Genomic DNA, 26,197 nt, shown 5'->3' with positions numbered 1-26,197 from the left:
CCATCCCGACTTGCAAAAACGAGAATGTGGCACCGAGAGTACGCGAGAGAGAACGCAGTGGGGAATGCTGTGGAAACGAGCTAGGCTGCCGAGTTTTCGTCCACGGTGTAGGAGGATGACACCGGACGGACATGCAGGAACGCAGGTGAAGTGAAAAAAAAAAAACACATCTAAAATAGAGGACGCAGGAGGTATGAGTTGTGGGCGACGAAAGAGGCGCGCGCGCTCCAGAGAACGACACTGCTGGAAAGCAGGCGAAAGAAGCTGCGGATGGAAAAAGACAGACATGAAGAGGAAAACAAAACAGTGGGTCCCGCTTTGGCGGTTTGCGTTCTCCACCGGCGAGAGCCCCGCCTTTCTGGTTCGCTTTTTGGAACACTGCTACTACTACAGGGGCCTCCGGCGAAAGGAGCCCAGGGCGCATGCGCGCGGGGAAGAGGGGAGGTGGAGAGAACGACGCGGCTAGTGCCAGGAGAGTGGGTGGAAGAGAAGCGCGTGCAAGGGGATGGAAGAAAGGATGAGGATGCCGAGGAGGATGAAAGCGCGTGCGTGTGCGCGTGGTGGCGGCGGCGGCGTGCGGCGCTCAAACTCGCAGGCTGCCGAGGAGCGGCGGCCACCGGTCCCTACTTGTCGTGGTCCGAACACGCGGCCTGCGCGCCGGCCCTGCGTCATTGCTTCCCGGCGCTCGCTGTGCAGATCGGCGGTGGGCTCGGTGTTCACTGCCCGGCCCCTTTTGCGCCTCTTCTCACCTCCTCACCGGACCACCCTCCGCTTCTGACTGCATCCCACGTCCGTCGCCGTGCTTTCGCTCTCCTCTCCCATGGTCACGTGGTATCCTGACTGCCGGTAGCGGCGTCGCGTTCCATTCATTCCATGCGTCCACCCGCTGAGCGGCTGCTGCTTGGCGCGGACAGGTGCATGACACTGCTGCGACCGCTCGTGGCTCGCTACCTGCTGCTGCTGGTCGCCGTGCATGCTTCTCTGGCTCAGAGGTGAGACTGGACTCATGCTGCTTCTTCTTCGCCTGTAATGTTTGTTTTAGGAATCAAAACCTAACGCTGTTACAGAACTGAACAATGCAATGCAAACTTGTTGATTCCGGTTGTAAAAATAGATAAGATTGGCTTGTACTCCAATTTTTGTTTAAAAAATCTGCGTAGAAGCTGCAGACAAAGCATCGAGATGAGGTCCGTAGAACAAGTTAGTGGTGTTCGCGCCAAGAAAGTGACAGCGCCGAAAAATACCTCATGAAAAAGAGGTAGCTAAAACTTGTTTGCTTCGAGGTTTTTTTGTTTTCAGAGAGGTTGTTCTCGAGTCGCGGGCGCGTCAAGAACACAAAATCTCCTTTTCTCAGTTTGTGTTGTCAGTTTTCTCAGGTGCGATGAACAGCGGTGCCTCCTTATTAATAATCAGAATAAGTGTCGAGGTACCCTCACAGGTTCGGTATAGCGCTCCGTCAATTCATACGCAATGAGTTCGTTTTCAGAGCCCTTGGTTATATAAAGCGTTATGCTCTTCTGTGCCTCTTATTTGAAACTAGTTTTGAACGTTTAATGGCCTCAAACAAAAGATATGAAAAAACAGATATTCTCAAAAAGTACCAAAAAAGAAGCACGAACAAAGAAAAGAGTTCCACCAGTTTTTTGCCCCAGGGGCGCATCTGTTTTTGCTGGCGCTTTAATGCCTGACGTTTGACAAATATACTCTGTGTTCAGATATTTACCAACCATATTTTACCAGCATTTAAGGGAACGTTGCCTGCTCTCAATATTCAGAGGGTAATTTCAGATAATATTCTTGCGACGCTTATTTATGAAAGCTTCACATAGACGAACGTGCATATGGCAAACGGGCAAAGTGGTTTCATTCTACAAGCGACTCTGAGTTTTCCACCAGTTTTGGAGGCACTCCTTACAACGTTAGCATCTCTGAAAAGAAGTATGCGAATGTTCCAGCAGAGTGTAATATTTCATGAACCCAGTCCATCGCGCACGCACTCCGAAAGACCTTTGTAGCACCTCGCAACCTGCGTGCTCTCGTAAATGCATTTCGCCGGAGCCATTTAGACGAGCTCGCCGCCTGAAACCGGAGGCGCGTAGGAAAATAAAAATTGTAACATCGCAATTTCTTTTTCTGCAGTCGCATTAATATTCCGACGTTTAAACTTCGCGCAAGGGCGGCGCGATGTGCTTTGAAGATCCTGGAATGTACATTATTGTGCTCAGAGTGACGCAGTCGGTTCATATGAAATGCGTCAACTTAGTACCGCCTCCCTGCCGACAAAATAGAGCGCCTTCTCTCCAGAGAGAAGGCATTAGGAGCAGACGCGTCCACACTGCACCACAATACGGTTTTATGCCTTGTCCTACACTAACATTCCCGACCATAATGCTCCCCTTGGCTGCAGTTAATAGTTTTCTGCTTAAGTTCACTATGTCAGACTCGTGACTGCAACCGCGTGTTAGGAGCCGTTGCTGTTTATATAGTTAAATGTAAATTCGTCTGGTAAGAGCATCCGTTATACAAGTGTTTTTGGTTGGTTAACTGGCCATTAGTCTCCCTTGGGAGTTCATGAAAGGCGCGTTTTACTCTGTACAGTGTGTTGGCTCGAGTTATTTAACGACCTTCGTTTATCTGATCTTGATGCAGCGTTATAATTCCTCCAACATCATTAAGAGCGCGCGAAGAGCCAGAACGCATTTCTTCTGTGCTTTTGCACTTATGCGGGAGATTTTAATAATCTGTAGCACTTGCAATCCCCGGGTCTGTTATTAATTCCTGCTTTAACCTGTGTCTGGATTTTAGACTTTGTGTATCTAGCATAGTCAGTTAAAGGAGGTTAAAGACAAATTCACGTCATCTTTTTTTCTTCTTAAAATTTCATTTTTTGCTCTCTCTGGGCATGTTGTTGTTTTGCCCAGCAGCAAAAGACACATCTGTCCCTGAGGAAATTGTATTTGAAATTTTTACCGTCCCTCGGTTCAATCCAGTAACGTCTACATAGAAACGGACCCCGTGATCGCCGTGTTGAAGTGGATGGTGATGTAGCCTCGTCTCTGAGATCCGCGTTTGAAAAAAATTGTGTCGACATGCCACCGTTACTAGTGGAATCGGTCAATGATGGCGACACCTGTATTTAAGCTTTCGACCCTTTATGCTTTATATAACCTCTGTTTTCAGAAACGTAGCGTATATTCTGTCAACGCGGTAACCTGTCTCCAAAAGCTAACTTGTGTTTGTTCTTAGTGTCACTTGAATGCAGCTTCAGTACTGACTCTATGCTCACTTATTACTTGACCCTATTATAAGGCGCTCACGCAATCTTGAGGTTGTGAGAGCTGCCACGCAGAAAGACGTCACCGTAGTAAACGAATCAGGAAAGATTAACGGGACATGGCGAGCATATTCTGTCCTCATTTCTTTCCTTCCATTAACGGCTGCGAGATGCGAACTACGGCACTTAGTGATCCATGCTTACCGTTCTACGCGGCTAAAGCGTGGCGCTCCGGAGCCTCCGCGGCCTGAAATTGTGACGATCGATATTCCGCGTTGTCACAAGTCTAACCATTGCAACTTACTTTCGAGCAATGGTTAACGACTGCAGGCCTACCAAGAGCCTACGTGCTTTTTCTTCCACTGATATTTACCTGTGTTCGCACCATCAAGTTTGCGCTGTTCACATTAATTATGCCATCTCCATATTCCTACAAAAGCTGCGTGCTGGACATCAACCGGGGAAAGCGCAGTGTTGTGTGGCTGGAAACTCATACGTTTCTTTCCCGGCCACTTGGAATGCGACCGAGGTCGACTAGGGTCAGGCGCGTCGCGAGGGTCGGAATGCGGGTGCTTTAGAGAATGTGGCATAAGCCGCCTTTTGACCCATACAAAGATAGGCCCACTAGTAGTCCTTTTATTTATTTTTTGGGGCTGTGGTGTTTAGCTATCTACCAATCAGCACAACTGGGCCCTCTTATACCGCTGTCACACGGGAAAGGATGAACTCATTTCAACTCCCTTCAACCAAGGCTGTCTTCATCTTGATGGAGATGCGCGTCGTGTCACACGGCAGTCCTTAAATAAGACAAGGATGTTTAAAGAAGTTCCTAGCGAAAGGAGATCGATCAGCTCCCTCGAAGGGTGATGGCAGTACTCTAGTTTCCAATGTTTTTTACTTGCGAGTAAGTAAATAACGCTTTTCTTCAATGATTTCTCATTTATTAGTAATTACATTATTGCATAGCATACGCTAAGTGTTTTAGCTTGCTTATTAATGTTTATTTCTAGCGAATTCACTATACTCTCATATCAGGCGGTTGACGGCTTGCCTTGACTAGGCCATTTTTTTGTTTTGATCTGCCACATGCATGCTCGCATCACGCCCATATAGCCGTGTATAATGCCATGTGGCGCTATGAGATGGGCGATGCATTCGCGCAACCCGCACTATCTCCGCTAGCGAAGCATCAGAGCGAAAAGTGCACTGAGTCGCAATCCATTGCGCAGGAATAGCCCAACTCCGCACGTGGTGCCCCGCAGAGCAGCCAAAAGCGCTGTGCTGAGGAAATGTTCGTCGTTGTTTTTTTGCGAAAATTGTTTTCTTTTGTGCGTGTAACATTTGATTTTTGTGAAGAAAAAAAAAGTGGTATAAGATAACTCAGTTCTTTTGAACGTCATTCTTTTATGCGTTTGTAGCCGCCGCGGTGGCTGAGTGGTGATGGCGCTCGGCTGCTGGCCCGAAAGGCGCGGGCTCGATCCCGGCCGCGGCGGTCGAATTTCGATGGAGGCGAAATTCTAGAGGCCCGTGTACTGTGCGACGTCAGTGCACGTTAAAGAACCCCAGGTGGTCGAAATTTCCGGAGCCCTTCACTACGGCGTCCCTCATAGCCCGAGTCGCTTTGGGACGTTAAAACCCCTTAAACCTTTATGCATTTGTACTGAATGAACAGCGCCTATTGGGCCCCTGGAGGATCCTCTGAGAAGCTCGTTACGGACCGTGTGACGCGGCGACAGCTCTCCTTTGAGGCGAAACTCTTTTGCGCTCCTTCAGGCCAAGGAAGTTCAAGGGAGCTCCGAGTCAGCCTTGTGGCAGCAGTACTACTGAACTGCACACGCGTTTAATTTTGCACAAAGTCGCGGAAACGTTCTTGCACAACCTATAATCCTCCGAAAGACTAGACGACCTCTCTAACCAATCTCCACATCATAGAAGAAAACTAAGTGTGAATGCGTTGCGTTTCGGCTGTCTCCGTAACACGCATACACAGTGATGCGTGGGTACTACCGGGGACTAAACTTTTCAGGAAGCTCGAAAACGGATCGAAGTGCATCACTACAATATATTCTATGCGCATCAGTATACGAATTAGTACAAAGAGCAATCCTCACATCCTAATAACACACATCACAGTATGTTCCTTCCACTTTCACCTATAAAAATATGGCATCAGCACCATTCTCGATTGCTGGCGATGCATCTCGACACTTTTGGCACCAATAGTGCACACACATACATATAGACGATCTCGCACATACTTCCTAGAATAGTTTAAGCTGACTCGTGTAAGATTGCCTCTAAATCTCACCTACGAGGCAGTATTTGAGTGCTTAGTCAAATATTCCGGCCAGAGTGCAGAAAACGCCTCTATTGAAGCCCCCAAAAGGCGCAGTCGCGCAGCTGTATACGCTGAGCTGTAGTGTTGTCCATCTTGGGAAAAATGTTTGTTATAAATTCCTTCTAGCAAACGTTATGACCCGAGCGAGAGAGATCACTATTAGAGAGAAGGCGGCGCTTCTGACAGTTCCTAACGCTGAATTTCTGCACGACACTCTCTAGCAGCACGGGTCAGTAATTTTTCAAACATATGCGCTGAATTATTTAGCAGTGCCTGAAATTTCTTTCGTGTACTGAAGCATTAGAGTAAAGAAAAATGGGGGGGGGGGGTTGAGGGTGGCACCAATAGAGGCTGATTCTAGAGTAGGAAAAAATATAGATGCCAGACACCCGTTGTGCTACGGAACATAGAAGTAGAGAAAACGAGTGCCGCCGCTAAATATATCAATTTATTACCGATTTCTTCTCGGTTAATACATGTGAACATGAAACGTTTACATGTATATGTGCACCTGAGAGAATCCGTATATGTGATAAAACTTAAAGGCGGTAATTTAAATCTATCTGAATACTCCCTCATTATCGTTCTCGTTGACATGAATGATGTAGGTTCTAATTTGCGTGTCCTGTTACATAGGACATGCCCCAGTGCTTTCCGCAAAAAGGCTTCATGACAGATGTGTTCGTTGGGGGCCTACTTAGCTGGCAGAGTAGACCCGAGCGCAAGTTCATTTCCGCAGCCCGTACTTTATCCGTATAAATACTGAAAGGGGAGCTCGGAAGGAAGAAAATTGCACATAGCCCGTGTATACCCGAGCATCCAGTGTTTAAAATAACCGGCGAAAGAAAATACGAAATCACTATTTCAAAGTCGAGACTGCCAACTATATCTCTTATGCGCGCGGAAATCCTTGTGTACAATTTTCCTTTACTAGTGTGCCGGAAGCAGAATTTGAACAGGATGAGAACCGTTTAAATAATGAAAAGAAAGCAAAATAAATACCAATGGAGTGCAAGGAATGTGCTTTTTCTAATTGTTGGTAATGCAGCTGCATGATTCTGAGAAAAAAAATCTGGGAAAAAACGGCTTGTGCTAAGAGCAGCCACAGATTGGCCTTCAGCTGTTTGCTAGAAGCGCACGTAAAAGAATGCACAAACCTAGCCGGCACGGTTACACGGCCACCTCTACGGTGCAATATGAGTCCTGGCACATTCGATACATGGAAGCACGCAAACAATTCGTACACTATATGATCAACTATATGTGATATCTGAACCTATAAGAGCATTGGAGCCAGAAAAAAAAAGTGTATTGCCAGAGAGACCAGAAATCATTCCCGGAGGATAAGCAATGCCGGTATGGACATGCCTGGGTATGGTAGGAACCGGATACAAGGACGTGATTCTACGAAACTGCTGACGTGATTGGTTGCAGAGATGAATGGCCGGTGCCGCAGTCTCTGTGCACCTGCGCCGGAAAGCACATAATGATTCAGTGCCTCAGTCATAGAGGCCGTTCTTCTGTGATCTATTTCGTGCTGATGTATATAATGCACCTTGGGGAGGCGTTACTTCGTATCTATTTGTTTTCATACCAGGGATAGAAACTTGTCTGTGAGAAGAAGAGGGAATAGGTGCTGCTCGTTACGCGTTTTGGCCTAGTAGCTCTTTGTTTCAATGGGTTAGATCAATTTGCTCACAGTCCCTATTTGTTTTTTCCCGCTACGGCTCTTCGTTATATTTTGTTCCTGGCCACTTCCTATTTCTCTGCGTAAGCCGCTTTCTGCACAAGCCTCCATTAGGCTTATTGAAGTTCAGTTTATCGAGTTTTACTTTCGTTGACTGCGTATCCCCGAAACGCATTAACGCGGTCAGGAACACTTCCGATGAGAACTGAGCTGAGGTTATAGCGATGACCGTACTCAGGTCCCTACGTCTAGTTTACATGGCCTGACGAAGATGAAGTTGTGCGCGGAACAAATCTTAGTGGTGCGATCCAAGCCAACTTAGAATGGAGTTGGCGAGACAAAGGCGAACAAAATTACTCTGACTTATTACCCAAACCACAACCATTAGCTTAGCACCAGTTTACCTTCTTCTCTTGCCCCTCCTCATTGAACCCTGGCCAATTTCCCGTCGTGGGTATGTGCCATGTCACTAAGCCAACAACAACAACAATGGGAGCACTGGACAAAATGCGGGTGGTGCATTCAAGATAATCTCGCAATAATAAATAGTGTGAATCGAAAATGACATGCCGTTCTCCGCCTCTTGTCAATTTCTTTTAACGTGATTAACAGCAGGGGAGCCGTAGAAGAAAAACAGAGAAACATCTTATTCCATTATGCGTTGGCAATGGTAGAGCATTAGTAGCTGTTGATACCTTTACCAGAATTGACGTGACTTCCGGTCTGGTGACGTCACTTTTTTACAGCCAATGGGAATGCTCCCGTCTTGTGACAGCACAATTCCCTCCAGCCAATGGGCGAGTTTATGACCGAAGACGCTCTTTGGTCCCGTGAAGCTTGTAATACTAGAGGATTAAAAAGATCTCAGCGACCAGAAAGAGTGAGGCTATAAATAGGAATTGAAGGCAACGATTGGAACCCTATTGAAAATGAGAGAGCGCATTCATTGTTTTGAAAGCACGTGCGGCCACTCGGGGATACACTGGAGAGGAATAAGAAGCAGCAACTGAATGAGAAGCTCAAACGTGCTCCACTCGTCGAGATTAAATGTGAAGTGTCCGAGCTGCTAACGTGACTGGGCAAAGCAATCAGTGAAATTGTGTTTCCTTTGTCCATGGGTGCCGTAATATCTTTCTCGGATGAAGATGAAAGAACCCAGAAAAGTTTAATGGCTCTGGCATGAGGCCATCATAAAGTAGGCAGGTACAGAATGGGGCGGCTGAACAGTTTATTGCTCGAATCTACAGGATAACTTTTAGCGTAATACAAATCAAACAAAAAAAATTCGTTTGAGCCGTTATACACTTGTCGTACTGTCGTTCATTTAACTCTCCTTCAAATATGTCCATAATAGTAAGTGGCATCCCCTGCCGCTTGCTCGAGACGACTTGATAATACTCTCAGTTTCAAGATCACTTTCAGCAAAACGAAAGCGTTCAAATAAACTGCGTTTACTCGTTCCACCGTACTCTGGAATGATCTCTTTTAAATCACTTTTACATATAACCGCTAATAATGTCACCAGCAACTGCTGAAGCATTTCAATTATCACTGAGTTTACTTGTCCACAATGTTTGTTTTCTTTTCTTGTTCCTTTTGTTTGTTGCCGTTCTTTTTTTAGTGTTGTTCCGTCGATGCTTTATACAGTTGATTCGTGAAAAGTTATATATTGCTTAAAGTTCGCATTGGTGTTATCGCGTTAGAAGTCCCATGGAGCCAAGACAGTCTTCGGTCATAAAATTCGTGAATTGTCTGAAGTGAAGTCGCATCATGAGAGTGGAGCATTCCCATTGGCTGGACAGAAGTGACGTCCCCGGACCGGAGCATTTTCATTGTCTGGAAGGAAGCGACATAATCAAATGGAAACATTTCCATTGGATGGAGGGATGTGATGTCATAGACCAGACGTGATATCGCTTCCGGTAAAAGCATCAGCAGCCGCTGATGCTCTCGCATTCCTAACCCGTAATGGTATCAGTTGTTCTTTTCATTTCTTATGTTGTGAACTTTTAAAGGTCATTCTGCAACTTCAAGTTCATTATCAAGCTGTGGCCTCCTAACTCAATGCGCTTGCAGACCTCTAAGGCGTCAATAAATATAATTTAGTTCCGGAGGCCTGGTCACTGAATGAAAAGTATAGTGAAAAAACCTTTTCACGTTCGTTCTATCACCGACTCGATCTCTACTCATCTGCTTACTCTCTTGTTGAATCGATCAGTTAATCTATTGCACGCAACCCCGCCTGCTAAACCGATGACTAAACCTGACTTTCACTCTCGCTTTCACTCACTCACTCACTCACTCACTCACTCACTCACTCACTCACTCACTCACTCACTCACTCACTCACTCACTCACTCACTCACTCACTCACTCACTCACTCACTCACTCACTCACTCACTCACTCACTCACTCACACTCACTCACTCACTCACTCACTCACTCACTCACTCACTCACTCACTCACTCACTCACTCACTCACTCACTCACTCACTCACTCACTCACTCACTCACTCACTCACTCACACTCACACACTCACTCACTCACACACTCACTCACTCACACACACACTCACTCACTCACTCACTCACTATCTGCAAGTACTCAGCTACAAATCCATTCTCTTCTGTACGCGCCAGTGTCATGCCAGGCCCAAGAACGGTTCTTTCTCAAGAAGGAAGTGTTTTAAGTAGGCAGCTGAGGCAGAAAAGAAGTAAAAGTTTGCAAAGAATTTATGAAGCCGAGAAATAAGGCGACACCTGGGTGAAGATGAATCTATCCATTATGATAAATAAAATATTGCACTGAAAATGTGGGAGGGAAAGAGGCAGTTTTTGTTTGCTGTCTCTTTAGCTATGCATTTTTTTCCCGCGTGATGTATAGAGCCTAAAAGGATTCCCCTTAAAAAAAGCCTTTTTTTACAATTTTGCACCTAGTACCTGCCTGGACACAGGGCGACTGCATAATAGATGATTTTAATATCTCCGATGCAGCGCATTCGAAAGAACCTGCAAATAACTGACTTTAAGAAAGCGTAGTAGATCGATCACCTCTTTCTGCGACAAGGACATTCACTAAACTGCTCCATCGAATGCGACTTTTATCACTAGGGCAATAGGATTGTCGCTCATGTGCAGCTGGTAACAGTCACCGCGTCACATAAACAGAGACAAGATAAATTACGTCAGTCATTCTCGCATTGCACTTGTGACTAATAAATCCTCATAACCTTTTAGTAACATATTGCTCAGCTCTGAGCGCAGTGGCCTTCCATGGTAATAAGAGTGATGCGAAGCTGCTCCCAAGTGCAGGGAATTGGTGGAGACGGAGAAGGCTCGGTGATGGATGAAGTTGGTAATTGGACCACGTGACATTGAGCACGCCGGGCGCACATCCCAGGGGGTATCTGCTTCAGATATATTCTTAATCCAAGGCGTAGGAAACAAGAGGCGAAGGTCATCTTGAGAGCACAGAAAAAGCCGAACGCATGCGGGAAGAGAAAACGACGTAGGAGAACAAAGGCAATTTCATAGAGGTATGTAAAAATTGAAATTTGTTCAAAAGTATTAAAAAAAAACAAAGAGTTACCGCTTCTAAGCAGCGGCTAATTGCTTGTTCTCGCTGCATAGGAAACAGATTTGATCAAGACGGTGCCAACACACTGTACTCCTGGCAATAAGAGACATGGGTTTCTTTCCTGTAATTCAATCAGCGCAGTTGTTCTTTTTTTTTTAATCTGGCAGGTAAGAAAGGTCTGTTTTGTACTGACAGCTAGCTAAATCTGTGGCGCATGGATGGACTTGCCCCATACGAAAAAATCTTTACTTGTATAATTCGATATGCATTGACAGTGGTTGCTGACTTCTGCAAGGCTGCACGAGAAATTTGTCATCAAATAAGTCCCCTTGAAAAACTTGGCAAAGAGACATTCTTTCCAAGCCTCTGGCGGTAATTTTACGACGAATACACTTTAAAAGGAGGCTCCGTCGTTCAGATATTTATAAACCGTGCCTTATTGCTGATGTTTCGCAAACAGGCGAAACGATCATGCCATCAAGCTGTTGTCGGAGCCTGTAAGAATGGGAGGCTTTTATGAAATGGCCTTTCACCGCAAAAGTCCTAAGCAAACGTGGTTTACACCGGGTGTTTCCTCCCACCGCTGACTATAAGCTCGGTGCGCTCGTTTCCGGAAAGTTGACGGTAAAGCGAACGCGCGGGCCACCACGTTCGTTTTGCCCAGCGCCTGCTGTTTGGCCACCAGCGTCTTCATTTATCAACGCGCGTTTTCCGGTGCCTGCCGTACTCGCGGCCATGTGGTACTTTATCACTTCCTTTTCCCGATCGATTATATGTCCAGGGACAGCACAGAGAAAGACGGCAAGTAACAGTAAAAACGACAAAGAAAACATAAATAAAGAGTGATGGCCTTACTGGCTCAGACACATGACGGTAAAGTGTAATCGCGTGCATGAAAATAAGGACCATTGCGTGCGGAGTCGGGCTTTTTTCGTATTTTATGGAAGAAAGGAACGGAAGAAAGGTGTCCCCAACTTCGCCGAGCGGTGACTTTGTGCTGACCGCTAGGTTCTTTAAAACATGCTTTGTCATGTTTTATTTCTTGTACTTGACAACAGAAGTATTTAGCAGCGAAGCTGAGTCTTGAATATTTAGGGCAGAAATTGCGACTCATGAACTATGATTACCGAAGCAGGCACTAGTACTCTCTGTTTAAGAATGCAGAAATACTGACAAGCGTCTTAAACGTGGGTGCATTGACAGGTGCGGAGGTTGCGTTGGCGAGAGAAGGTCTTAAATGGTTCTTCAAATGTTTAGGGGAATCCTGCAATGTAGAGTAGATTTGTAATAAAGGAGTGATTATTCATTGATATTGTCGGAGCTATGGCCAGGAAGAACCAGCTCCGACAGCGTTGAGGTTCGACCTGTCCGGCGCCGCGTGCCATTGCCTGCTTGCCGAGCGCGGCGCGAGGGGCGCTACAGAGCCCCCCCCCCCCCCCCCGTAGAGCGAAGCCGCAGGATTCGCCCAGCGGATGTGCTTGGAGGAAGCTGCGCACAATGGTGGCGCAGTCGAAGCGAGAGTGAGTGTAGGGCCGACGGGCAGAGGAGTGGCAATGTAAGCTGGTTTGAGGCGGTCAGCAGCCACGACGTCTTCACGGCCGTTGACGTGTAACGTGATGGTCTTCTGTGCACGATGGAAGACGCGGAACGGTCCATCGTAGGCCGACGTGAGGGGTGGACGGACGCGGTCACGGCGGATGAAGACATGGGTGCAGGAGGCCAGGTCGTGACTGACGAACACGGACTGAGGGTGACGGGCTGCAGGGGTGACAGGAGTAATGTGGCGAAATGTGTTGCGTAGGTCTCGGATGTAGGTGGAAGCGTCATGGATTAACGGAGGGGAGGAAGGAGGGAAGAATTCTCCAGCTCAGCAGAAGAGCTGCCGAGGTCAGTCTTCAGTACCGAGCGAATGCCCAAGAGGGCGAGGGAGAGGGGGTCGGACCAGCGTTCCCTTTGTTGATAAGTGGTAAGGGCATCCTTCAGTTGTCGATGCAGACGTTCCACTATGCCATTGGCCGAATGATGGTAGGCGGTCGTCGGTTGTATGGATGTGGCGAACGCCCAGAATATTGGCAAGAGGAGTAAACAGGGCCGATCGAAACTGGCGGCCGCAGTCGGTGCTGACGACAGTCGGGCAGCCGAAACGAGAGACCCAGCCGGCCATGAAGGCCGAAGCAACGGTCTCGGCTGTAGTGTCAGCAATGAGCAACGCCTCGGGCCAGTGGGTGAAATGGTCCACACAGGTGAGCAGATAAGAGGCCCGACGTGATAACGGGAGTGGTCCAACAATGGCTATATGAACGTGGGAGCACCGTGCGTCAGGCGGCCGAGAAGGAGACGCAGGCCTGACGGTATGCCGGTGAACTTTGACGCGCTGGCAGTGAAGGCAGATTTGTACCCAGTGGCGGACGTCGGCATTGATGCTTGGCCAAAGGAAACGAGATGTGATCAGCTTCTGCGTAGCTCGAATACCAGGGTGGCTCAGGTGGTGCAGTTTTTCAAAAATGGTGCGACGGAAAGCCAAATGCACGTAGGGGAGCGAGACGCCAGTGGATGTCTCCCACGTAATGAACTGCGAGGAAAACGGCAGTGGACATTCGGCGAAGGACAGTGACGTGGATGAGGAGCTAATACGAAGCAGCTCTAAGTCATTGCGCTGTGCAGCCGCTGGCTCCTCCATGCACACTTGTGGTTCAGACGCCATTGCACTAACACGAGAAAGCGCATCAGCAGCCGCATTCTCCGGGCCATGGACGTGACGGAGACCTACTGTAAACTCGGAGATAAAACACAGTCGGCGGATCTCGCACGCAGTGTAGGTGCTGTGGTTCCTTTGGAAGGCAAACGTCAAGGGCTTATGGTTCGTGATGACGTGAAAGCCCCGGCCCTCCAGGAAGTGGCGAAAGTGTTTGATGGCGAGGCACACAGCAAGCAATTCTCGACCGAAGCTGCTGAATTTAGTCTCAGGCGGCTTCTGCTTTTGAGAGAAAAAGCCGAGGGGCTGCCAAGTAGAGACGTACTGCTCGAGAACTGCGCCGACGGCAATGTTCGGGGCGTCGGCGACGAGGCGCAGTGGAGCATCAGGAAATAGAGGTATGAGCAAAGTGGCGTCTGCGAGCGCCTTCTTGGCAGCTGCAAATGCAGCGGCAGCTTCCTCAGTCCACTCAAATGGCGCAGCAGAATCTTTTTTCGTAGCCAAAAGATCAGTCAGAGGCTTCAGGAAACCGGCGCACTTCGGGAGAAAGCAGCGATGAAAGTTCAGGAGGCCCAAGAATTCTCTGAGCTTTTTGAGTGACATGGGGGCGGGGAAATCTTGAATGGCTTTGACTTTGCTGTCGAGAGGCCGAATGTCCTGTGGAGTGACAAGGTGGCCGAGGAGCTGTATTGTAGCTACGCCAAAGAGGCACTTGTTCGGGTTGATGACGAGCCCACATTCATTCAGTCGGTGGAAGAGGGCGCGCAGATGAGCTTCATGCTCAGTACCGGATGAACGAAGGGGAGGCCTCGCGTAACCTCGTTGATAGCTCGCTGAAAAGTCTGCGCGGCGTTGCGCAAGCAAAAAGGCATCCGCACGTACACAAAGAGGCCGAACGGTGTGGTAATGACCGTCTTCGGAACATCAGCGGGCTCCACAGGAGTTTGAGGATAAGCCTTCACTAAGTCAATTTTAGAGAAGATCGTGCACTCAGCCAGATTTGATGTGAAGTCCTGTATGTGAGGAGGGGGATAGCGGTCTTGTAAAGTGTGAGCGTTGAGGACGCGGTAATCTCCACACGGTCTCCAGTCGCCGGGATCTTTCTTTGGCACCATGTGAAGTGGCGATGCCCAGTTGCCGGAGGAAGGGCATACCATGCCGAGTTCAAGCATGTGTTGGAACTCATGGCGAGCGATAGCGAGGCGTTCTTCTTACAAACGGAAAGGGCGAGCAAACACCGGAGGTCCAGAAGTCCGGATGTGGTGAGTGATCAAGTGCTTCACCGGTGACTATCTGGTATGCGGCTTTGTGAGGTTGGGAAAATCAGCCGGAACTTTTGCATACGGCGAAACAGGCACGAAAGTGCGAAGCCCCGTCGCCGCAGTGGTGGAGAGCACGCCGTTGACGAAGGAGGTGCGTGCTGAGGTCTATGAGGCGATCAGCTTTCATGTCGACGGCTAGGTTGAAGAAGCTGAGGAAGTCCGCGCCGAGAACAGCTTGCGAGACGTCAGCGATAAAGAAGATCCAGCGAAACGTGCGGCGCAATCCGAGGTTAAGAGTCAGGAACCGTGGGCCGTACGTGTGAATGGGAGAGTTGTTGATCGCTTGGAGCGGGGAGGTCTGTTCGTTGCGACGGCGATGTGCCCAAGAGGCCGCTATGACGCTGACTTGTGCTCCCGTGTCGACCAGGAAACGAGTGCCAGTAATCTTGTCCAAGACCTAAAAGAGGCGGCATGTCCGCCTACCAGCACCACCTGCCGCCGTCAGTGGCCGGTCGGAGCTAAGGCGAGGAAGAACCAGCTCCGACAACATGCGCCAAAGCGCAGCCATACGGCTACAAAGGAAAGCTATACAGCTTCCATAGAAAATTCGTACTTAAAGATTCGTCCCGGTCCGGTATTCGAACCCGAAATCATCGCATCACTGCAGCAGTTGCTCTACCAGCTGAGCTGGATATGGTAGGGAGAGAGCGAATTGATCAATAACTCGAAGTGGGAACAGTGTTGGTCAAATGCTTAGGGGAATCCCCCAAGGTGGAGCAGATTTTCTGATAAGGGAGTAATTACTCATTTACATCTCTATACACATTACGCTTGACTGACTGGTGCATTATACGGGCAATGCTTACTTAGCCCAATACAATAAAATCATTTACTTCTGCACATATCTGCATACACAAAAGAAAATTATTTTTTAACAATTTTTTACACTTTGCTATCTGTAAAAGGAAAATTTCGGCCAACATTTTCTGGATTATAATGTACTCACGCACATCGACAATCTTCCCTCCTAAATTAACTACAAATAGTGGTTCAGCGAGCACTTCAGAATATAGATTATATTTGAATTCTCATCATATTTGGTAGGTTTAGTTTTACTCTCCTAAGGTATGGTTCCTCTCCCCAATTTAAAGTAAACGCGTATCTTCCGCGGTTTATTCGGCAACAATGCTTCAGATCTTAAACCTTCAAGTCCTATGTTGTAAAATAGATACGATGTTTTCTCTTTTGGCGGCGTGTTTCCAGAGAAAGGATTTGTCAGAGGCAGGAGCGTTCGATGTCGATGCTCGTATTTCTATGTGCTCCATAATCCCTCCCCTCCCCCCCGTCTGCATCTTTGCAGCGATGGCAGTTTTTTGACCTCTGCAGAGACTAGCATCTTCGCGTCTTACCGTGCATCTATGCAAGTGTCTTCAAGCGGTCGTTGAATATTGCAGCGAAGTCTCCGGCTTTAGGCGGAAATGGTCGTTCTGGGAGCAATATACTGAGGCTGAAAACAAGTGGGAAAGACGAAACACGTCTATTGCACTCTACAGTAGTCTCTGGGTGGAGCGGTGTCGGCATACAATTTGTTGCGATGGCTCTTGAGAAGCGCAGGGAGTCATGTCTCACCGCAGCCATCTCGGCCGACTCCCATTTAAAGAATGGTGCACTGGAACCATTTTGTTCCTCTTAATTCATTCTTTGTACTTATTGTTTCCAGCAATATCTAATATCGCGACTTTGTGAACCACCTTGGGGTAGAAAGTATTTAGGCAAACAAGCAAGGAAATAAACAAATAAGCGGCATTGAAATTTTGGATGTATTTGGCTCAAGTGCACTAGTCGCCGCGCTAGCTCGCCCTGAGATGAAAATTTCGAAGCGGGTCCTTTTCGGAAAACTTGCTCCTGCATACAAGATTTAAGAGAGGTAATTTTTGAAGTGATTAATTTTAAACATTTCTTATTTACAGAATGGAGTCTGAAAAGGTAACGGCTGTTAGAGTGAAAATTTTCAGTTCTTGTGGTATAAATGAGTATTAAAGCGCGCAGGATTAAAGTGATATGGAGAGGTGAGTGGAAGAAAGTTCCGGTCGATCATAATGAACGACAGTCCCAGTTTGTCTTGGAAAGCACTGAAGCTGTTATCTACGACTTCCGCATAACGAGTGGTTAGCAGTGTGCGTACTTGGCTGTCTTATTTTTTTTTTTTGTGTTCAGATCGCGGGCAGCTTTCCTCATCTGCACCGTCCATCGAGTGCTTGTTATAGCCATTCGTGTCGTGGAAAATAATGTTTGGTGTAAAGCAACGACCCGTGAATCTTTTCCAGTTTTTTTTTATGACAATAACATCAAGATCGATAGTTTGACTTTTATTTTCGTGTAGAAATTTTTAAACCCATGGCGCTACTTGTTTGCAAGTCAGAGCGGTTTGATTACATCCAGTACTTTACTAGGGCCTGTACCGCACGTAGAACTTCAGCTCAACATACCGTGGTCTTCTCTTTGGGCCTCTTCACAACAGAGCGGTTAGAGAAATGTACGATATAAGAGCAAGCAGTTGTTATATAAAACTTATATTGCGATGCGACTGAATACTTGCAGTCAATCTTAGCACAGATCGTAAACACCGTTGACTTTTCGTTAGCCGTTTCTGACAGGAGGTCGAGCACATATTTGCACTTAGCCCTTTGCGGCATGCCTGGCTTGCAGCATCAGCGTTTTCAAATAATAATAATAATAATAATAATAATAATAATAATAATAATAATAATAATAATAATAATAATAATAATAATAATAATAATAATAATAATAATAATAATAATAATAATAATTGGTTTTTGGGGAAAGCAAATGGCGCAGTATCTGTCTCATATATCGTTGGATACGTGAACCGGGCCGTAAGGGAAGGGATAAAGGAGGGAGTGAAAGAAGAAAGGAAGAATAGAGAGGTGCCGTAGTGGAGGGCTCCGGAATAATTTCGACCACCTGGGGATCTTTAACGTGCAGTGACATCGCACAGCACATGGGTGCCTTAGCGTTTTTCCTCCATAAAAACGCAGCCGCCGCGGTCGGGTTCGAACCCGGTAACTCCGGATCAGTAGTCGAGCGCCCTAACCACTGAGCCACCGCGCGGGTGTTTTCAAACTCGCATTGCTACTTACTGTTTTGCAGGAAGAGAGGCTGTTCTGGTTTACATGTGAATGAAGGAGTGATATACAACGTTTGTATTGAACACCCCGTTTATATATTTTTTGCAAGCATGAAAATGAAAATTGGTTGTGAGGAAATTGGATGCGCAGCGAGTGTGTCAGTTCTCGGTAGACACCCCGGCCGCGCTGTGAGGGAAGAGAGGAAGGATGGAGTGAAAGAAAAAGGAGAGAAAGGGGCACCGTAGTGAAGGGCTCGGGAATAATTTTGACCACCTGGCGCTTTATGCGCTTCGACTCTATCGAAACGCGGCGGCCGCGAACAAGAAAACACTGTGCGCGACAAGAGCACGCACGCCTGATTTATAGCGCAGTTGTGCATCGTGGTTTGCTCCTTTTACTTCTCTTTTTCCTTGACGGCAGAGTCTTCTTACATCGCGGCATCCGCGTTTTGATGGAGGCGAAACGCCAAAGGCACCTATGTGCTACGCAATTTCAGTGGACGATAAAGATCCCCGGGTGGTAGAAATTATTCCGGAGCCCACAACTACGGCGCCTCTTTCACTCCTTCTTACTCTCTCCTTTGGTTGTAACTCGTGAAACTCACAAGCTGTGTTTGAGTCCGAACAACTGGTAATGTCCCTAGAATTAATTTTTTTGGGTGGTAGGCAACACGGAAAGCTATCGTAAAAGATTCGAGCATTTAGTGTAGGTCTTTACGCGTTTCTTTTTCTGTAAAAAACAGATTTTGTGAAACTTTAAACGTCTACTCGTTTTCTAAAGCTGTAACAGTAAAACAATTTGGCGTTGACAAGGTGCGCACGGGACCAGTACAACAAGGCAGATTAAGAACTCCAATCCAATCTACCGCGATGCAAAGTAGGCTTTATTGCCAAGACTTTATTCCCAAGTTCCGCCAAACATTCCACATATGGTGCGAAGGAAAGCATACCTGGGTACTTTCCAAGACTTCCAAGCAGTGCTTTCCAAGACTCAGTATAAATAACCGAGCGAAAGACAACTCTGGAGAACACGACATTTGTGTATTCAGAACCTTCCGACAGCATGCAGCCGGCTTTAATGGAAGCAAGCGCGCAGCCGCCTTTCATGATGTGTCTGGAACCTCGGTGGGAACATGCTTTGAGCCGTATTTTGTCTTCAGCCTGCGTGTGTCCTGGACGAAGAATAAGAGGACGCTGTTTATTTTCCGCTCCGGAGCCGCTTTAGAGCTCCCCGGCTGCCGAAAAACAGACTTCTGCTGGCTTTGGCGCTGCTCCTTGTCTGCAAAGCACTGAGCAGTTCGAAGGATTCAGCATTTAAGCTCTATTACTAGAGGCACGTGTTGGAAGCGAGGCTGAAAACCCCTCGTTTGGATTCCTTTAGTGCCTGCTTTTGGTTGTTTGGTTGCCCTCTTTTTCTGTCATTATAATTCTGCTTGCATTCCGGTTGGCTCAGAGAATTGACACGGCATCCTCTGCTCCTGTTGTAGGTGCCGAGAAAGAAATGATCTGCGATGCACGCGCTGTTCTTAAGAGATTTTCTTCATGCTTTGCTGCCTTCTTTCTACGGCGCGCCATTTTTTGCTCTCGAAGAGACATGAGGTATAAGTTGGAAGCTATGTCACGCCCATTAAATTGTTCAGTATTAAAGGGATAAAAGTGTAAAGGGATAAAAGTGTAAAGTGATAAAAGTGTGTAGTGATAAAAGTGCACCCTTTTCCGTGTATTCAAGCTGATGAGTTTTATTAATCTCGTTCTCTTTTAAATACCGTTATAGATAATCGTGTGCTATGGTGGAGGTCGTCTTTTCCGCGCACTGTTTTCTCGCACCAGTGAACCGCGCCTTCTGCTCTCTGTTTGTTCGTTAACAAGAAATGGGAACCTCGTAATAAGTTAAATGCAGCTAGGATAAAATTGTGTTTTTTAAAAGGCAAAAGCCTTATATATCTCATTACGACATAGCTCGTAGTCGGCGTCATGGTACAAAAAATCGGAGATCCGTAGATATAGCGAGAAGTGGAGAGGGAAGCGACCGCACCAGCGTCAGAGCGAGGAGGCATAGCCCGAAAGTTCGTCGGAGTGGAGAGGGCGTGAGAGGAGTGCAAAAGAAATAAGACTGCAGATGGCGTCGGAAGAGAAGACTTCAAGTTTCAAAGGAACCATGTTTGTTGGCGCTACGCCCCAAGAACGCAAAAGCCACTTCTCGATTTTGACTCCAGAATGGTCAAGAATGGTCAAGAATGGTATCGCCATGGCGTGCCTGGGAGCGCCTATTAGGAAGTCGTGCTTGTATGAAGTTGGTTCAAGCTTTGACACACAATGGTCTCGTTGCAGAGCGGCAGGTTTTCCGGAAAGTGTACTAGTGTCTGCGTGCAACAGGCTACTCCGGAAAATGAAAGCAAAGAAAGAAGAAATAGGAGCTGAAGATCGCAAATGCTGTGAGAACAAACGGGCGGTGATCCCATAGTTCATCGCCTATCGCACAGATGGAAGAAGTAAGCGGAGAAGTTTGGAGGCAAGATCCTGTTTTCTGCGCCAAACAAATTGAGCAAGGTTCCTGCGTTAGTGAAACGCAAGAAAGAATTTGGTAACACCAAAGAAGGGTGTGGTGTTGGTCATGGCACTAAGTTTGTGCAGTGCAGCGTTGGAGTGGTTTACAGGATTCCGTTCTTGTGCGGCCATTTCTACGTGGGCCAAACAGGCAGGTGCCTCAATGATCGCCTGTTGGAACGTGCTTATTCTTTGGGAGGCTCTTGTTCATCAAAGTTGGTTGCACATTGAAAATCCTGCCTGTGCACACCGTACTTTGACAACACTGTGGTGCTGTATCGTCATAAAGAGCAACTAGTACGAGATATAGTAGAGGCGTATCATATCTTCACAGAAGCTGACTCGTGTGTGAGCAGCACTACGATGGCCTTATCTAAGCGCGAGATATGACTGATGGATCAACGTGGGAGCCTGTAGGTGCTTACGTTTCAGCAATCGTTATTTTTCTTTCTGTTTAGGTTGTAGTTTCTGATGATGACGTGAGGCTCAGCGGCGATTACGGATTATAATTATGTGGTTTTCTAATTAAAGCAGATAGTTGTAAGTGAGCGCGTGTCCGTGTATTCTTCTTTTTCTGGTCCCTTGCGTTAGCTGCGCTGTTTCGTACCTTAAGATGCAATACCAACTCGCCCACTTTGCTGTGTTGCTACAAGAGAAGACGGTCCGGGGACAGCTTGCACCGAATGGAAAAGCATCGGAAGGGGGCGGAGCGTTAGAGGAAGCAGGCGCCGGCATCAGACCACCTGCTGCACGATTCAGCCGCGCCAGCGCTAACGCGATAGCAGTCTCAAGGCCGGCCCACATGAGGCGAGCTTTCCCGACAAACTTCGCGCGGGCAGCAGCAGCGCGGCGGAACGCCGGCTTGCCGTCGTCTAGCTGCACCACATGCGGCGAAAAACAGGCGGCCACCGCCAGAACACAGCCGCTATGATTTCAGTGTTGCTAGAAACAGCGTGATTTCATATAGTCAGTAAAATGATGAAAAGAACATCTTAAAATTAAGCCGTCATTCATTCAGTGGCGACAAAGAACAGTATTTATTCATTGTGATCTCTTTATGGACCAAAATCATTAACTTGTTCGAACCTCTCAGTTTTATGACGTCAAACAAAGCGTATTGACTAAGCTCTGAAAATCCAGAAGCAGTGTGAAAATTTGGCGCATTTCATGGCAAACATTTTGTGGTGCGGGCATATTCATACTAAGCGAGAGGTTTGTGGCCCCTTCATTTTTGGTGAACGCGAGGCACAGTGTAGCGGCAATCACGAATTAGTGGAGAAGCGGGAAGCCTCGCTACGACGTGCACCGCCATATTGTCCGAACGTAGAGCGGCAAGTAGAGGCGGGCGGAAGTCATACGCGGTCGTGCCCTGATTGGTCCGCGCTGAAAATCCTCATTGGCCGCTTCCACCGAGCGGCTGACCGCCAAGCGAGTGTATCTAACTCGGCTTGATGGACGGCGAACAGCCGCAGGCCACCGGACGGATGCCGCCGGGCAAAATCGCTCCATGTCGGTCTGCCTTTAAGTGTATCTGTGAAAGTCAGCGCGGCCGCGTGCGCGTCATTGTTTCTTCAGGCTTCCTTGTCGACGGTGTGAGTGCCGCCGTGGTGGCTGAGTGGTTGCAGTGCTCGGCTGCTGACCCGAAACACGCGGGTTCGACCCCAGCCGTGGCGGGTAATTTCGACGGAGGCGAAATTCTAGAGGCCCGTGTACTGTGCGATGTCAGTGCACGTTAAAGAACCCCAGGTGGTCGAAATTTCTGGAGCCCTCTACTACGGCGTCCCTCATAGCCTGAGCCGCTTTGGGACGTTAAACCCCATAAACCATAACCGATGTTGACGGTGTGTGTGCGATGGAGTGTGATGAAAGGGCGTCTACATCAACGCCTGTGGCCTGCGAGGCGGCCGCGTGTACGTCAACTGGAAGACAAGGGAGCCTAAAAAAGTACGCTACCGCCACTAATGCATGGCAGAAGAGAAATGTTGCACGACGGCTGCACAGGCGGGCAGTGCCGTCGACGGCTACCGCTACGGTAGAAAGCGATAAACTAGTCTCGAAGGGTTGAATTGTCAGGGCGACGTTGAACACCGCAAGCGAAAAGCTTGCATGACATGAAGCGACCAAAGCGGGCGCCCGATGTCGATTTGCGACAGCACGAACCGGAGGCGATTAGGGAACATCGTGGAAACGATCCGGAGTTGCGACAACGTGCAACGGAGGCAACGCGACAGAGGCAAGAACAGGAGAGTCACGCTGGGGTGCAGTCTCGAGCGACGCATCTTTCTGGAGCATATCTCTCGCGGAACTATAATGCTTTCGCGTTCATAAACGTAAGCAGCCTTAAGTGTCTCTGCCGAAAGTTTTTATTTTATTCTTACTATCTGCCTGTCTGAATGAGTACACGAGCCGGGACGCTTTTTTCTTAAATTTTCTTCTTAGTCTAAAAATAATTTTTGTCTGAATGAGTAGCCCTTTGTGCCCTAGGCGGTGCGAGCTGAGAAAAAATATTTTTATTTGTTTTTACCTTACCCCCTCCCCTTACTTTATGCCTGACTGAGTAACACTAGCGGCAGTAAAACGATATAGGGCAATAACTACATGAAAAAAGTATCAGAATGAAATTACCATAACACAACATCCCTGAACCTTTCGTGTATAATAAACTCCCACTTCATGATACACGCAGGCCGTCATAAGGCCTGCCATAAGAGACAAATCCAGGTAGAGAAGTATTCGCGCTTGTTATGTGTTTGTTAGTCGTTTGTACTCCCCGGTTTCTCTCTACAATCCTTGACTCGTATTTAGATGGACCCTTCTAGTCCAGGCAGGCCCTTTGGGAATATAAGATTGGTGTCTCATAGGCACTGCGCTTTCATGTTTGAACAAATGTTCCAGTAAATGTTCCAGTTTTTTTTTCTCACAAGGTCGGACAGCCAGAAAGCAGTGATACTCTGGATCGCTTTTGACGAAGGACCTTAGTGTTTGAACGCTGATGCCAGCGCTGGTTACGCTGATTTCAGCGTACGAGCCTTGAGTCGAACTCTTCGCTTGGGAGTGAAACACGAACCACCTTTGCAGGTTGAGTTATTCGAAACTGGGTTTGCCCCCGAAGGCAGCGGCGTTTGCGGAGCCTCCTCCAAGCACACACCCTTGAAGAAGCCGGGCGCCGGGCCGGGGGTGGCTTGTACCCATTTTTACCGGTGGATGTCCGGCGGTGGGTTTCGTACCAACCATCTCCCGCAGCCGAAGCGGACGCCCAGACCACTAGGCCATGACTGCGTGGAAACTTCGTGTTACCATGCTCTCTGTGCACTGCAAACTCCAGAAAGTGCACAATGACATTTAGTTGCTCTGCTGTGTAGTTCTAGTATATAAAAAAGCATTTAATCGTGATTTTGAGATAAAATGCTACAATAAAATTGTGATGACAACGTCTGGATATACAACCGAAGCACTCGATCGCGCAGTGGAGCGGCCGTTGTCCCGCTCTTGCCGGTCCTCCTTGAAATAGTACGCGGCGCCACCGCATAATGGCGCCCATTTCGCGAAAAATCTCCAATAGGTGCACGTAAACGAACTGAAACAAAGTATTCGCCCCCTTTGAGGCTCATTTCTCTAGTGGCTACGAAGAGTAGCCAGGCCAAAAGCAATAACAATAGCGGGTCGCACGCAAGTACACTAGACAACAAAAAACCGTTGTGAAGTCTTTCTTACTGAAAAGCTTCTCAGTAGTCAATATCGCAAGCGCCTTAGGAAAAGAATTTTAAGTGCAATACTTACGCGGTCTGCACAGTTTTCGACATTTTGCGGTGAGCTCAAGATAACCTATAATTACAAACTTTATATCAGTTAGGGCACCGCCGTCGAAATGAGGCTGCAGTTTAAATTCCGCAGCACTCAGGCGTTATTCCATTTCGCCTCCATTCAAATGCGGCTGCCGCAGCCACATTTGGTTGGTGCTGCGGGATTTAGGTGCACTTCGTAAGGAACTCCAGGTGGCGGAAATTAATCGGCACCCCTCCCCTGCAGTGGCCCACATGGCCCATATGATTCACCTTTCGCACGTTAGATCTCAGTTACCGCTGTAGTCATGGCTGTCGTGAGGGTTTCCGAATGAGGAAGGCTTGCGTTTTTGAAATTTTTGGAAATAGAAGCGCCAATGAACTCTTACATGATTTGGTTTGATTTATGGAGGTTTAAGGTCCCAAAGCGACTCAGGCTACGAGGAACGCCGTAGTTAAGGGCTTCGGAAATTTCGACCACCTGGCGTTCTTTAACGTGCACTGACATCGCACAAAACACGGGCCTCTAGAATTTCGCCTCCATCGAAATTCGACCGCCGCGGCCGGGATCGAGCCCGCGTCTTTCGGGTCAGTAGCCGAGCGCCATAACCAATGAGCCACCACGGCGGCCCTTGCTTAGTGAGCTTAGCGCAAGGGTGCTTTTAGGACGTGTTCAGTCCAGGCAATAAAATAAAACGGGACGGGGAAGGATATTTGTTACGTACACGAATAATGAAAGATATGAAATTGTTTACTTCATCCAACGAAGCAGCACATATCAAAATAAAGAAAGACGTATCTAAGCACGTTTTGAAATTGACCCCTCTAGGCACAGGCATACTGGCACTGGGTTGTGGCAGCAGTGTTCAGATTGTCGGATTTCACAGTGGCAGCTTTGTGAGCATATGTGCCAAAGTGCTGAAAGCACATGTGCTTGATGAAGTTGATGAAGGTCGATTTCACTGGCAAAAAATGAAAAACGGCACTTTGTGTTCACATTCTGGCTATAAAGATGGATTATTTTCTTAATCAGCTATGCTAACATAACAGTTTAAAATATCATTTCACGCAATTAGGGAAGCGACCTTTGTTGTTTTTTTAGCGAATGAAGCGAGAACTGTGAGCTCGTTTTGTCTGCCTACTGTTTATGGCAGTCGAACATAATGAAACTTCAAATACAGACGGTACTCTCTAATAGGAGAGACGTATGAATTTCTAAAAAAAAAAACAAACAAACGATGACATCTTTCTATAACTTCGCTCCGGGCACAGTCTAACGCGCACGCTTTGAGTGAGTGCATTTTCGTTATCGACAGTCACAGGTTTCTAAGACACACAGCATCAGAAGTTCCGGATTAAGACAGCGCCTAAACTATTATCTAATTTGCTCATTCTACAACGCAACTCGTCTCCGTGCTACTAGGAAGGGTGATCTGTAAAAGTACTCGCAATCATCTTTACCCGGGAGAAGACAAACACCGAAATTAAGTTTGCTCCTCCTATGAAAGCCAGCTTCGCTGCACGGATGCTATCGACCAGACAGCTTCACGTGCGCCCCATCAGGACCTAGTTACGTCCGGAGCTGTTGTTGACGTCCTAGGAACTCTAGTACCTTGCCCTCCGGGCCTGTTATAGGTGCCACTCGATCACAGCCGTTCGGTCGTGCCAAGTTCAAGATACCTTGAGGCGGGAGGGCACGTGATAGGCATACCGTGTGTGTTTACTGAGTGCAAACTTGTGCCAAACTAAACAAAGTGGGGAAACTCGCAGTTCGCCAATTTTTGGAAAGTCCACGCGCTCAAATTCTTGTAGCAAAACTGTACCGATTTAATTTTTCTTTCTGCTTTTAGAAAGAGGAAATAGCAGACGCTTCCATTTCGCG

The 26,197-nt window shown here is 47.6% G+C and overlaps 1 protein-coding gene across 1 annotated transcript in view; it reads left to right on the top strand.

Moving 5' to 3' along the window:
* Positions 1-557: 557 nt before the first annotated feature.
* The window catches only part of LOC144093607 (glycine receptor subunit alpha-2-like), an 83,330-nt gene continuing 57,690 nt past the window's right edge, over positions 558-26,197 (top strand). The window contains exon 1 of the mRNA XM_077627166.1: positions 558-992. Coding sequence (XP_077483292.1) covers positions 874-992 — 119 coding nt within the window. The 5' untranslated portion in view covers positions 558-873. The remainder of the gene's footprint in view (positions 993-26,197) is intronic.

The sequence above is a fragment of the Amblyomma americanum genome, chromosome 6 (genome assembly GCF_052857255.1).
Source record: "Amblyomma americanum isolate KBUSLIRL-KWMA chromosome 6, ASM5285725v1, whole genome shotgun sequence".
NCBI lineage: Eukaryota > Metazoa > Arthropoda > Arachnida > Ixodida > Ixodidae > Amblyomma > Amblyomma americanum.
Note: the sequence above shows the minus strand (reverse complement) of the source record. Positions and strands in the feature narration are given on the sequence as shown.